We start from the raw sequence: 15,736 nt of genomic DNA on the forward strand, positions 1-15,736 counted from the left end.
AATCTGACCAATAATGGAGGTTTAACTCTCCAAAACACAATGGAAATAAAAATAAAATGTGATTGATTACAGTAAACTGTAGTTTCAATTTTTATTTTATAACATTCACTGCAAAGCATTACCTAAAATGTTCACATTTAAAATTAAGAGCCTTTCCCAGATGCCTGTACAGGGTATCATTTCTGTTTTACAAAGACACTGTTATTAATAACAGTTTGGTTTTGGTGTAAAAATTTGGTCTCTTCCCATGGTAAATAACCAGTGATGAACACAAACATTCTCATGACAGATTTTCAACAGTTGAGGATATCTTTTTTCACAGGTTATATGAATGAATTGACTGTTGTCTACAAGTAATGGAAAGAGCAAAGATCACCATTCACTGTATTGTTACTAAGCTTTCAGCCAATGTCCTTCCTTAGAGGTGCCTCGCCAACAAAAAAACAACAATGCAGGAAAAGACAGATTGCTACTTACAACAAAAAAAGACACGTTAAGTTGCAGACAAGCACAATTAAAAGACACTTACGAAAAACTTTCGGCTACAGCCTTCATCAGCAAAAGGGAAACACACACACACACACACACACACACACACACACACACACACACACACACACACAGCTATAGATTCCTGGTACTGCAGGCTCCTGTCAGTACTTGCATTCCACCCAGGACTTCCCAGTATCAGTTTAACTGTTGTCTGCTTAATAAGCACATGGCAACTGTTATAACTACAGTTTGCTTGAGATTCGTGGATTGAAATCCTGAGTTTCCCTAAACCAGTTTTGTTGTATGTGAGAGCAAGTTTTACTTTACTAGTTTTCATAGCACAAAATGGTCTTTTTATTTTTTTAAATTTTTTTATAGTTGTAGCTCCATTCATTCAGTGATTATTCCTAGTTCAGCTATAATTAACAGTTTTATCAAGAATTCTGTAAGTTGTAAGGTCAACAACGTTCACCATCATGGTAGCAAACATGACAAGATTATGGACAGCTCAGCATTGTTCATACTTCATGTGAATGAAACGGTAATAGCTTCAGAAGAAAAAGAAGAGCTAAACACACCCACATAATGGGCCTTGGAAAATGATCTACAAATTCAAAATAAACCACTAGAAGTGGTCTTACTGATCATGAAGACATCAGAATTCAGGTGCTCTCTCCAAACGCCATGCCCTACAAAAGCACACAGCAAATACTCATAGAAAACACAACTCTATCTGGAATGACTTCAACTCAACCAATGCCAGAATGATGGAAGTGCGAAAACAGACAAATTACAAACTTGACATGTAGTATCATGATGTGAAACACATGGTTCTCCTCAAAAGTTCTGGCAAAATGAGATGCCGTCAGCCAAATGAAGACTGGACCAATGAACCCTGTAAAAGGTATCATGCAAAAACTGCATAAAAATATGAATGTCAACAATAAAACTAGGACCAAATAATGTAATGCTGTTTTTATTTGCACATTGGGGTCATTTTCATTAATACAATTAGCCACTCCATGACATGCTACATTATTGTGCAACAACCTCCAGTAAATGAAAAGTCCTTCAAGAACACACTTTGAACTGTCAGTGGAACTTATCAGTATCAATGGGATGTAGCTGTGTACTTTGATAACAACTATTTATCACGTTTCAAATAGGATGTTATTTACTGTTTTTTAAGCATGGTGCTGTGGTGAAATTGGCAAACTATTAATTTTTGGCTTTTGGTTCTCTTTGAGCAATTTAAATGCATATTCACTGCTGATCAACAAATGTCAATGACACACAATATTCCATAAATCCCTGTGAATATTCCTGCATAAATCCCTGTGAATATTCCTGCACAATGAAGGCAGTCTACTGCATTTTTTGATGGGTGCTTATGTTTTTTTTTATTTTTGAAACCTCATCTGTGCACTAGATTTTTCTGTGGCAATTTTTTACCTCTGAAAGGCCCACTTTCTGTGTGTCTCTCTTTACTGGAGTATACAAGGTAATACATCTGGCTTTTTTTATTCTAGATCACATTCCATGTCTTCTGCTTAAAAAATGGTTTTTATAAATATTTTTTATCAAAACACATTTGAGATGGCAACCGAGTCTCAATCACGTAAGTGAGACTAGGGTGCTATCTCAAAAGGGTTATTAACATTATGACAAAATGAATCATTCACAAGAACAGAAACCTGTCATAATTACTGTCAGAAGCATTTAAAAATACTGCCACCTTATGCTTCTCCAATAGTCTAAAGATATCACTGTTCATGGAATTGTCCTCAGAATGATTAAAACATTCATTCACACAGTGATCCAGATCTTCGTTCGCACTAGGAACATCTGAATAATCATTGTCAGAAAGCTCCAATAGTATTTCAGATTCATTCATTTCTTTCCATTTTCTGAAGATGTCCACCTCTAAAAGCACAAAGAACTTAAAGACAAAAATAGTAACTGCTAAGTAAGCTAAAAGTAGATAAAGGCAATCAAGTTTGATACATTGACTACTGGTGTAAACATCCAAATAGACAAAGTAGTTAAAATACACCACAGCATCTGCATCTCATCTGCATCTACAGACAGCGTGTAGAAAACAGAGTTATCCCAAGATCCATCCATAATAGATGGAGTGTGAAACACAAGTAAATCCAGAATCATCAGCAATGTGTTAACATGTCTTCAGTTCCGAAGCACAGCTTAAGTCCAGTGCTTTCTCTCTCTCCTTTAAAGTATTCCAGAGTTGAATCATTCAGAAGTCTTTTCTCTCAGGAACTATCCACGTACATACCTACATAGGAAAGAATATATTCACATGCTTCCTGCCATCCAACATCTACCAGTTGTTGCATTAGCTCCACACAGGCAACTATGAACCTCTCCAGCTGTACAATATGTCATGCTTCACAAGGCTGCACATGTAGCTTAAGAGAGAGTTGTAATTGGTTGATAGCTTTCTCTATGTGACACTCTGAAATGTGGATCTCCAAATTATTTTAATGAAGACTACAGTGTACAATGATGAGCTGGAGAAAAAAACTATCTGTATTATTTCTTTAATACAAGCATGTGCAATAAGATAAAAAGTGATATAAGTTGGTTACCTCATTTGTTCCACCAGCAGTACGACCTGCTCGTCTCTTCAACCGCTGCAGCATCTCATCACGCTCCCCACGAAAGCTTTCTGAGCGATATTTTTCACGTAAGAACGTCCGTCGCTCTTGTTTGTAGCGTTCAATACGTTCTCGCCTTTGTGGATCATCATCCTCAGGCAAAGGCAGAGGAAGAGGATGAGCAGGAGCCTGTGATGTTGCAGATGCCATGCCAGATGGTCTTAGTGTGGAATCCACATTAACATCAGGTGATGTTGTTGCACGCACAAGAACCGAAGATGGGAATCTTCCCCCATCTAATGACGAACTAAGGGAACCTGAAGAAAGCTGGCGGCGAGCACGAGCCTCTCTTGCCCGCACGCAGGGTGGGAGTGGCTGAGAAGGCACTGACGTGTCACTCGGTCTTGCAGGCAGGGAGCGAACAGGACGGCGAGATCGAGCCTGTCCTCCTGTAGCTGTAGATGGCCAAATATTTCTAATGTATTTTCTTGGAGTATTTATGATAACAAGTAAAAATATTACACGGATAATTTAAAGAAAGTGATACTGCAATGAAAGTAGTATGTGAAGTGTAAAATGAAGCTCTTGTATACTTTTTCAACTAGATACGAGCTTAACTATATCGAAAGTCTGTATCAAAAGTTGTTTTCACTCTACACATTGGATGCTGTAAAATCATGTTGACTATCCTCCTATATTCCAGCCTCAATACCTCCCCTTGATATTTCTAGGAAGTTCGATGCCTTCACCTTCCTAGCCACTTTTTCTTTACCATTGTAAACCCAGAATGAACACTAATACCACTTCCCCGCCCTTCCATTGTTTGAATCCTCGCAGGCATATGTCATTCCATTCCCCAACTCCTCTTGTGTTAGTATCTTCATCACAATAGACCACTTTATTGATTTATATGATATTGAAAATGTGTTTGTGTATGCTTACATTTAACTTTTTCTTTCTGTAAATAAGGGTATGTATTCAAAGCTAGGATTGTTCCTTATGTGACTCTTATTACTCGTAACTGAGGGAATAAAAGAGCTTAGTAGCAGGAATGGGAGAGGTAGAGGCAAATGCTAAGAACCAGTGAAGCACTTTACCATTACAACCTGTTTAGGAGATACTTACAGAAATCCTTCCCATTCACCTTATAACCCTTGCCAAAGACAGTGTTATTGATGTTATTTTTATTCCATGTGGCTATCAATACCCATCATTCATCTGCAGGTGAATAATCGCCTATTTTCAATTTTTTTTTTTAACACCAGGAAGTTTAGTCATGCATAAAGCAACCTTCAGCAGATTGTCTATAACCACAGATTGTCTATAAAGAAACCTGCTTGCAAAATAGTTTTGCAACCTAACTTGTGACGTTTCTTGATCATGTGGCATGCCTACCAAACTGAATTATCAAAAGATGTGTTCAGAGAAGGAAAGTGCAGATGGGCCTGTTCACATAACAGGTAGGGTAGGTGGTTAGTGTTTAACGTCCCGTCGACAACGAGGTCATTAGAGACGGAGCGCAAGCTAGGGTTAGGGAAGGAAATCGGCTGTGCCCTTTCAAAGGAACCATCCCGGCATTTGCCTGAAACGATTTAGGGAAATCACAGAAAACCTAAATCAGGATGGTTGGAGACGGGATTGAACCGTCGTCCTCCCAAATGCGAGTCCAGGGTGCTAACCACTGCACCACCTCGCTCGGTGTTCACATAACAGTGATACAGAAAGCTAAAATATACAAATTGACAGTTGACTGAAGAAGAACACTGCATTAAGCATTTACGCTTCATTATCACACATTCTACTCTTACAAAGAAACTTCCATTAAATTGTAAGTTGTGTTGCATGTTTTAAGAGTAGTCAGAAAATAGTGCCTCCCACTTTTTGTTATCAAACTAGTAAAATGATACCTGTCTACCACTTTCCCTTGTACACCTTCTTTTATATCTTTCAGCAGTGACAGAAGACACTACTGCTTCATTTAAGAATATGGCTGGTACTGAAGCACATAGTTTAAGCAGTGTTTAGCAATACAATTCTTTCCCATAAAGACGTAACACACAAATTGCAGACATTGACATCAGCAGAACTGTTACGAGGCCATCATAACGGCTGTATTCTTAGCCACATACACAGCATTATTAACCAAACAAAAGAGAAAGAATCGCAAGACAACCACCTGATACACTGGTGATTCCTGACAACATCCAGTCAGTCAGTGACTTTATTTATGCTATTTTCTGTACAACAACACACGATTTATGCTCTTTGTTACTCGGTGTCATTGGAAATGTAATGTTGATCCAACCCAATACAGATTCTTAAAAAAAAGTTTGTATATTATAAAGAAACGGTAACCGACAAATTAATATTGGACAATGTGATCTACGTCCTTGAGAGAATCAATGGAATTCTGTTATTCAACTTTTCCAAAAAGGATATGCTGTCAGTATCAAAGAGAATCTAATCTTTGTTCGAAATGTTGTGAGAGTGAATGTCTGTAGTGATGTTACTGTGCATTTGACCCTGAGCACAAATGAAATTTAAGTGTTTATATCAAATTTTGACTGAAGTGACCATTTTACATACTCACTTTCCATAATTTTAGTGCTTCTCACTTAATTACACTCTAAGCCACATGATTTAAAAGACATACTGATAACAAGGTGGTAAGTCTTGGAGATGCAAAGAAAGGAAAATTATGATTTAATGTCATGCTAATTACGAGATTATTAGAGACAAACCAAAAGATTAAACTGGACGGGAAGAGGGCACAAAACCACGAGCACTCACAGAAAACCTAAATCTGGAAGCCTGTATAGTGATTTGCGACCCATTTCTCCCAAATGCGAGTCCAAAGCCTTAAACAGTGCACCACCTCTCACTTTGTACTTGTACATATCAGTAGCTCTGCAAGTCATAAAGGTTTAATTAAATCCCTACTAAAGTATCAGTTCACTGCCTTAATGGGTACTAAAAATCTAAATGGATTCTGCCTTACGGCAGGTCTTGTCATGGGTTAAAGCATTTTACGAAATTATTCCATTAATTTGTGACTTTTCATGGTATACAACGTGTTGTTTTCATATTTTCAAGAAAGGTAATAGTTTCTGGCTGTTGCTATGCAGAAACCTGAGAAGGTGATACGTGGGAATGCTGGTTCAACAACGGACAACATTTTACAGAGTGATGGTGTTTACTTTTAGATACAGTGCATTCATAAACAATTACTACCACCCCATGCTGTGGCAAAAATAAAGAATATAAAAAAGTGAGCCTTGCTGACCCTAATATTTCCATTGTCTTATAATGTATTGTCTTGTGTGTGTGACATATTTCTTTTGTGTCAGGCCTTAACATCAGGAGACAGTGTCCATGTGCTTGTAAGATGTTGTTGTTGTTGTTGTTGTTGTTGAGTGAGTATTTTACTTCTGAAGAAAACCTTGTCCAATAGCTAAAACATTTCTAATTTTCTTTTTCATTGTGCCTTTCTGTGATTCATGTGGTAAGTAGCAATGTATCCTTTTTATATGGGTGATATTTCTATAACCTACTCAAGAAATGCTCAACTGGGCTGAAGGTTACTGAAATTGAATCACTCTCCTGGAAAAATGAAATCAGGTGGTTCAAAATTGTTACCACTGTTTTGGTAGCAGAAAATTCCTCAGTATTGCTTGATAACATTTTGCATTCTTGGTTTAGAGAACTAAAACTAGTGGACTAATACCTAATTATCTAAGAAAGAAGAAAGTTGCTGTAAGTTTTCACTATAATGCTGTTGGTTCTTCCTTCTATTCCTGTAAATTGTTGAGGAAGACCACACATATTTTTTTTGGTGTTTTGGTGGGTATTTTCAATTTGTAGATTAAGATAGCTCAAACAAGTACTGCTTGTCACTCATTTCATGCAATGCTCAGTGTTCACAAAAAATTTCAGTTTGTTCCTCATTACAACCCAAAAATTTTTTGATGTCGAATTTTATGTGCCCATTCAATAGAGTGGTAGCCTAGTTCTACATTCAAATTAACAGAGACAGCTAACCCCAAAGAAAATCATGCTTTGGCAGTGACAGAAGTTGTGTCATTGGTGATAGCAGTCACCCCAATGTGAGCTTGTACATGAGGTGGGGCAGGTCAGGCAATGAAGACAGGTCTACTGTTATGATGAGTATCAGAGGCCACTGACACTTTCATTTCTAAATCCCAAAGTGCACTACAATACAGTACATATTACAATGTTAGAGCTATTGAAAATGAAACATAATACCATCCTGTGAAAATGTCTTGAAAGTGATACTGCCCCAGGTTGTATTGTATTTCCACATTTAGGTTACCAAACATTGACTGACTTGTTCCCTAGGCAGCTCTTGGTGTTCCAAAAATCCATCTATGATGATACATTACACAATCATAAACTTTTTGTTCACACATGTTGAACTTCCAAATCTTCTTCAGTGTACTTTGAAAGCATAAACAATGGGCAGTACTCTCATTTTAACAAATCTGTCCTGTGTCTGAAAGCTATTTACAGCTAAATAATGAATTATAATTTTCAGCCATCTCTTGAAGAACTGTGTAGAATTCACTGTGCTTGTGACACAGTTGACAATAAACAAATGGCTGCCAACGAGATGTAATACCCAACTACAATACGAGGTTCCTTTCCAAATTCATCATTTGAAAAACATGGGATCATCTTATATTTGTAAATTAAACTATTGCTGCTGAGGTAAACATTTTTACAGTGTTTAATAGATTAACGTAGAGTTTGTCTTACATTTACAGATGAATCTTTGGCTACTGATGTTATGTAGCAATTTAGCTTGAATAGTTCTGCAGAGTGGAGTTTACCAAATAATACTTTTGTTCAAATAGGCTCGAGATTTCCTGATGCACAAAAGAACACAATACATATCAATCTTGTTCAAACAATGACATGACATTTGACTTGCAGCACTAATGCAATGGATGGGTATATGAAATACTATGAACTGGACACTATAACAGCACAATGGCCTGATTAAAAATTTAACAGTTTGGTAAAACACTGGAGGAAATAGCATTAAATTCTATCGACTCACACGCTTTTGTTGTATCTGAACATGTTTGCAATAGATATTCTCATACATGAATGGATACTGTAAACATTATGCTGCTTCTTGTTAGTAAAGGTAACATTCAAATGTGAAAATCTTGTCCTTCAAAAACCATTACATTATTCTGAACCACCCAGGTTAGTATTTTATTTGGTTCTTAGAAACTAATGATTTATGAAGTGCATTGCAACACAAAATTCGGTAGCTGTTCATGTATTACAACACTGGGGCAAAATATTACCAGCTTTTAATCAGCTTTAGAACAAGATGGTAACATTCAGATGAAACGAGAAATAAAATTAATCCAGAATTAAAGTCTATATTCATGAAGAGGCAAAGTTAGTTCTCTTTGCTGATGATACAAGTATAGTAATCACACCTGACAAACAAGAATTAACTGATGAAATTGTCAATACTGTCTTTCAGAAAATTACTAAGTGGTTCCTTGTAAACGGGCTCTCACTGAATTTTGATAAGACACAGTACATACAGTTCCGTACAGTGAATGGTATGACGCCATTAATAAATATAGACCTTAATCAGAAGCATATAGCTAAGGTAGAATATTCCAAATTTTTAGGTATGTCCATTGATGAGAGATTAAATTGGAAGAAACACATTGATGATCTGCTGAAACGTTTGAGTTCAGCTACTTATGCAATAAGGGTCATTGCAAATTTTGGTGATAAACATCTTAGTAAATTAGCTTACTACGCCTATTTTCACTCATTGCTTTCATATGGCATCATATTTTGGGGTAATTCATCACTGAGGAATAAAGTATTCATTGCACAGAAGCGTGTAATCAGAATAATAGCTGGAGTCCACCCAAGATCATCCTGCAGACATTTATTTAAGGATCTAGGGATATTCACAGTAGCTTCTCAGTATATATACTCTCTTATGAAATTTGTTATTAACAACCAAACCCAATTCAAAAGTAATAGCAGTGTGCATAACTACAATACTAGGAGAAAGGACGATCTTCACTATTCAAGATTAAATCTAACTTTGGCACAGAAAGGGGTGAATTATACTGGCACTAAAGTCTTTGGTCACTTACCAAATAGTATCAAAAGTCTGACAGATAACCAACAAGTATTTAAGAAGAAATTAAAAGAATTTCTGAATGACAACTCCTTCTACTCCATAGAGGAATTTTTAGATAGAAATTAAGAAAAAAAATATAAAAAAAATAAAAATAAAAAATAAAATAAAAATAAAAAAACCACAAAAAAATAAAGTTGTTATATTAACTTAAGTATGTTGTTAAATTAACCTAATTATGTCATGTATTGGAAAATTTGACTCGTTCCACATCATTACGAAATATCGTATTCATGATCCATGGAACTAGTATTAATCTAATCTAATCTAATCTAACAAGCAGAACAAATCACATTAAACTGACTACAATTGTTGTTGCAAAAATAAATTATAGTGGAAAGACCCATTGTGTAGTCAGCACCAAGAGACAGCATTAGATCGCGAGGATGAGCAAAAGTTCTACAATTGGATTTAATCTTTATTGTGATCTTTTATTTATGTATTAGTTGCTGTTGTTATACATGTCCTGCACCCTAGAAGATACAACCGTTCGTGTTTCACAGTTGCTCCAGCCTAGCACTATGGAAGGCTTAGAGGGGGAACAGTGACATAAGCTTAGCTGAGAACTATCATGAGTGGGGCGAGGGGTGTGGTGAGTGGGCAGCAAATTTCGTCTTGCTGCCAACCATGGAAATCTGCACTGCTAACTTATGAACTGCTTTTTATGAACATCTACCATTTAAACTGCAGTTTTCCTGAACCCATTTGTACTTAGAATCAAATTGATTTTAAAATTTGCCAAATGTTCAACAATAGCATACATTTCTGCAGGAGATGCTAAAAGTCTAGACTGTTGTGGACACTTGGCATGAGGTACGATGCAAATGATTGGGGGGGGGGGGGTCAGCTGCTGGTTATGCACATCCATTGAGAGAGTGGCGAGCAGACAATAGGTTTTTGTAGTAAAAGATATTGTAACATTCTCACATCAGTATAGAAGTGGAATCTGCTTTGTGTAAAAAAAAAGCCCTGTAACATACTCGGGAGAAACAGCCAAATATTTGTGACAACTCCACTGTTAGGACAATGATGATGATGACGACAACGACGACGACGACAATGATGATGATGATGATAAAAAATAGTGGTACCACATGTGATGGTCTAAACAAAGGATGCAGTGATCAATTTCTTCTGTTGATTTTATTTCTTCTTGTATTATGAAATGGCAACTTACGTGAACAGACACCTCAAGTCCCCAATAAAAGTTTGTAATTTTGATTAGTCGCAATATGTTAAAAAATAAGTTTTTCTCAAGGAACTTTTTAAAAAAGCGGGGGTCATCTTATAGTTGAGTAAATATGGTACTAATGAGAATAAAACCTCTATAATACTAATCATTACAACAACAAAACATGAACAAATAAATAAAATACAGAAATAAAAATAGTTCGTTCCATTATGTGAGTGTATAAGTTATTAGAAAACTATCAGAATAATGTCATTTTATACGGGACTGAAGAATCAAATAAATTCAACAAAATGAGACCACGTATAAAACCACAGCTCTTCACATTTCTACTCTCCAACACTAACATTCCAACACTAACATTACAGAGAGCTTTCTTGTGCTGTAATACGATATGATAAAAAATTAACAGCACACATTTTCTTTTTTCATTTTTTTACTGACCTTGACTACGTATTTCCTCCAATTCTTGCTTCATCCGCCTCTCACGCAAAATCTCGCGTCCAATCTCAGATTCAAATCGACGCCTATTGTTGTCCAGGGGTAATTTGGAAGTGGGACTGGTTTCACGAATAGGACTACTTCCTGAGGAATCACCAAAATCTTCTGTATCATCCAAATTTGTTTCCAAGAAAGGTGTTGACCTGCTACCACTTCCAGAAGATGTGTTCCTTCTTCTCCTGTGAGGGCTGGTTTCTGCAGATGGTGCACTGTCTTCTGAGTTTTCTTTGTTACTCTGCCTGGAGAGTGAGTTTCTTTCACCACTAAGAAAATTTTCCCGGAAGTAAATATCAGCATTATTTTTTCCCACATAATTATTGTTATTACTACTGCAATCATCCACTGCTGAACCTGAAGAAATTGTAGCACTTTCTATTACTTCTGGTGGGTTTTGACATTCATTATTGTCAGCTGGAGATGCCTGTAGTGTCCTTGAATATTCAGCACTATGATTAGAGTATTTTTCTGGCCCAGTCACGTCTGACGGTTCACTCTCATTGACGCTTTCCTCTGCCATTCCAGGACTACTAACAATATTGTTCCCACTATCATAACCTACATTCCTATTATCACATAGTCTGTTATCACTTTTCTGAACAGCTCCTCTTGGAACATAAGGATCTGTAACTACTGTAATAATATCACTTTGAGTATATGATGTAACACCAGAAGCAAACTCCTCTTGTACACTCTGTGGTGATTTCTGGGATCTTTCTTCTGTTCTCACATTAGCAGAGGCTGCAACACTTCTACCACCTGCAACACTTTCTGTAACCACATTGCAGCTTTCATCATCTAGTAATTCCGAAATTGAACCATCATTAGATGGAGTATGTCTTGTCGAAACAAAAGCATTCTTCACATCATCAGTACTAACAATTTCTGTTTTTTTATGTTTTAGATCACCATTATTTTCTAACTCGTTGTCACAGACTGTGGTATCTAACAGTGTTGTACTTCCTGCTATATCTGACCCCAGATCCAAATTGGAACTTGTGTCCAATGTTTCATGGTGGCTACTGTCAGAGGGACTCCCACTGATTCTGCTATCTGCTTCTGAAACTGTAACAATACTCAGTATCACACATTTGTAACAAACTAAACTTCACAGCTAAATACACCAAAAACACTTAAAATCACAACAGCAGCAAAGCTATAAGAAGCAAAACTGAGCCACACTCTGCAAGAAATTAAGGTAAATCCATAAAACTATTATTTTTTATCATTCGCCGAGTATGGATGCAAAGAGCATCTGGAGGAATTTGAAATGAACCTATAAATTCATGGCTCTAAGGACACAGTAACACTATGGGAAAATATGTCATATGGAATCCAGGCAAGGTGTTAATGCAGTGATCAGTTGTGTGTGTGTTTGTGTGTGTGGGGTGGGGGTGGGGGCTGTCAAACTAAGAACCCATAAAAACTCCAATTTTACAAGTGTCTATTATCTGCTTTCAGTCTATCTGGTCAACATTCCAAATGATTTAAAGTATACATCAGTTTCCAATGCAGAGTGCAATGGTACTGTGAAAATCTAAACTTTGCTCACTTGGCAAATCATAAAGTGGACTGCTTTTCATCCTCTTTTTTTCATACCAAGTGTAGAATAAGTAACAGTAAATTTGGATGACTGCAATTGGTGCAGTGTAGCATTGCGTTATATTTCCACCATTGGATTCGCTGCTATTGCAAAAAACATGCTATAGCTCACATAACATATTTTTATGATTGAAAGACTTCATCAGCATGGGGCAGTATTATTGGCTGTTCTCCCCGCCTCCATGCAGTGTAATCTGCCATGCCTGGTAAGGCTCTGCAGGTACCTACAAAACACCAACAAGGACACAGAGCTCTACAAAGAGCAGTGTTGTCTGATGCATGGTCTCTTCTACTCAACTTGCTGAAACATCAATCACAAAGCTATGCTGAAACATCAATCACAAAGCTATTTTAACCGAAGCATAATTCAGTGGTAATGGTTCTAGGGCTAGATAGTTCAGATTCTGGCTGTGGCAGATACTTTCATCAATATGACCTGTAAATCAAGGAGAGGCCCTCACGATCAGTTTTCGATTACCGCACTGTGTCCCACTACTATGGGTTAAAATGTAATCCTCGTATCTGTTTCTCAAGATGTGATCCTATTGATGATCCACGAGTTGAATGAGAACATCTGCTTCACAAGCTGTGACGTGGTTTCAAATGGAACAGTGATCCGAAAATGTATAATACATTTCTTTACTTCACGTCTATGATAATAAATATTGTAGGTCCTCAGACTACAGGTTTTGGTCAGCAATGACTGTCTTCAGATCTGCAGCAAAACACAAATACAACTAGCGGAAGTCTACAGCTTAAAACAATAAAATAGGCCATACATGTGACAATTAAGTGCTTAAAATACGATGAGGTGTACCTGTCCACTATACTGGAGCCATAGTGGCACTGTCAAATTCCAAACACAAAACCAGCAGCCCCAGCATCATCACAAACATATAAATTATGGTATATACTACAGTCATCTTGTCAGCAGTGCTGCTGTTCAAAACAAACTATTGTATAGTAGCTACAAAATGTTTGTGTCACAAGCTCAGCAGATGTCACTTCTGTAGGTGCACACATGTTCAAAAATACAGCCAGTGAAGTCTGTAACAGACTTACCAGTTGTTAAAGTCATCACAGTAATAAAACACAATAAATTAAGGCATGACAAAAATGAGATTATTAAAAAGGAAAAAGTTAATTGACAATAATTCTGATACACTCTAGAGGTGAATTTCAGATGAAAATACAAACGCATAACTAATAACCAGCTTATGGAGTACACTGAATAATATATAAATGACAAAAACAAACAGTAAAAGAAGCCCAGTGAACGGAAACATACTGTAGCAAATATTCAGCGCCCTCTGTTGGCGCTACCACCAGAATGCCGCATTGGTGAGAAGTGGTTGGAGGAATGTAACAGCCAGAGGTCCCCTAATACTCTGCGACATGCTGTTCTCAGAAAATAGTGATAAAACACTATACCAGTCCATTAACAAGATTATCTAGTTAGTGAAACATTTTATATAAACAGAGAAGGGACAAGAAAATACTAGAGTTATATTCTCAACATAAGAAAACACTGGGCATTTTCCGCAATTTCTTTTTGTCATTTTTATACCATTCTGTGTATTCCATAAGCTAGTTATTACTTACATCTTAATATTTTCATCTAAAATTTTCCACTAGAGCATATAAGAATTATTGTCACTTAACTTTTTTCCTTTTGAACAATCTAACTTCCGTTGTGTCTATAGCATTTTATTACTGTAATGACTTTTACACCTGGCAAGCCTACTACAGACTTGACTGACTGTATTCTTCTTTTTCTTTTATATCATACAATTATATCGTTGAAGAATGTGTATACACCTACAGCAACATCTCTGGTGAGCTAGCAACACAATCAATTTGCGGCTACTGCACAGCAGTCTGTTTTCAACAACAGCACTGCTAGCAAGATGACTCTAGTATATAACATAATTTATAAATGCGAGACAATCCTGGCACTGTTTTTGTGTTTGGCATTTGACGAGGCAACTATGGCACCAGTGTATTAGGATATGTTATTTATAAAACAGATACGCCTTATCACATTCAAAACACGTAATTTTCACATGTATGTCAGTAACCCTTTTCTTCATGGCCCATTTTATTGTTTTAAGCTGTAGACATCCACATGTCATATTTGTGTTTTTCTGCAGATCTGATGACAGTCACTGCTGACCGAAGCTGTTTGTCTGAGGACCTACAGTATTTGTGATCACAAACATGAAATAAAGATATTTAAGAACATCAGTGATCCTCTAGGTGCTATCAGAAATGTTTTCTACAGACATTGTGTTTCACCCTCCGCCCCTATCATCAACTACACAATGAAACTCAATGCTATAGTTCACAATTATCTACACAAAACACACATACTAAGTCATACAAATCATGCATCATAAAACAACAGTTCCAGTATTCAAGAAAGAAAATACCCAGTCCTATTAGGTGGCCGAACAAAGGCTCCACATCTCCCAGCCAACGAGACATATACATACCCCCCTCTCCTCTCTGTCAATAATTGTCAACAGGACACAATGGAAAAGGCAAGTCATGGTAAAACACATAAATGACATACAATTCTGCATTCTTTAAATAAAAATTTCCCTGCAAAATGCATAATGAACATTACAGACATGCTTAACCTTCAATTGTTATGGTGATGAGAAGGAAAGTTGCCGCTCACAATTACAGCTTTCGGCCATTGGGCTTCGTCAACAATAAATAAACATGCACGCACGCACGCATAAACGCAACTCACATACACAACTGCTATCTCAGGAAACTGAAATCACACTGCGAGCAGCAGCACCGGTGCATGATGGGAGTGGCGACTGGGTGGGGGTAAGGAGGCTGTGGCAGGGAGGGGGAGGGGGAGGGATAGTGATTGTGATAGTATGGTGGGGGTGGCAGACAGTGAAGTGCTGCAGGTTAGATGGAAGGCAGGGGGAGGGGGAAGTAGCAGAAAAGGAGAGAAATAAAAAGACTTGATGTGGTGGTGGAATGATAGCTGTGTAGTGCCGGAATGGGAACAGGGAAGGGACTGGATGGGTGAGGACAGTGACTAACAAAGGTTGAGGGCAGGAGGGTTACGGGAACGTGGGATGTACTGCAGGGGAAATTCCCACCAGTGCAATTCAGAAATGC

At 37.3% G+C, this 15,736-nt stretch overlaps 1 protein-coding gene across 1 annotated transcript in view; it reads right to left on the reverse strand.

Moving 5' to 3' along the window:
- Nucleotides 1–15,736, reverse strand: part of LOC126419299 (GTPase-activating protein CdGAPr) — a 478,818-nt gene that overhangs the window by 14,199 nt on the left and 448,883 nt on the right. Inside the window, exons 15-16 of the mRNA XM_050086473.1 lie at nucleotides 10,940–12,058; nucleotides 3,099–3,562 (exon numbers count right to left, since the gene is read on the reverse strand). Coding sequence (XP_049942430.1) covers nucleotides 3,099–3,562; nucleotides 10,940–12,058 — 1,583 coding nt within the window. The remainder of the gene's footprint in view (nucleotides 1–3,098; nucleotides 3,563–10,939; nucleotides 12,059–15,736) is intronic.

This window comes from Schistocerca serialis, chromosome 9 (assembly GCF_023864345.2).
Source record: "Schistocerca serialis cubense isolate TAMUIC-IGC-003099 chromosome 9, iqSchSeri2.2, whole genome shotgun sequence".
NCBI classification, from domain to species: domain Eukaryota; kingdom Metazoa; phylum Arthropoda; class Insecta; order Orthoptera; family Acrididae; genus Schistocerca; species Schistocerca serialis.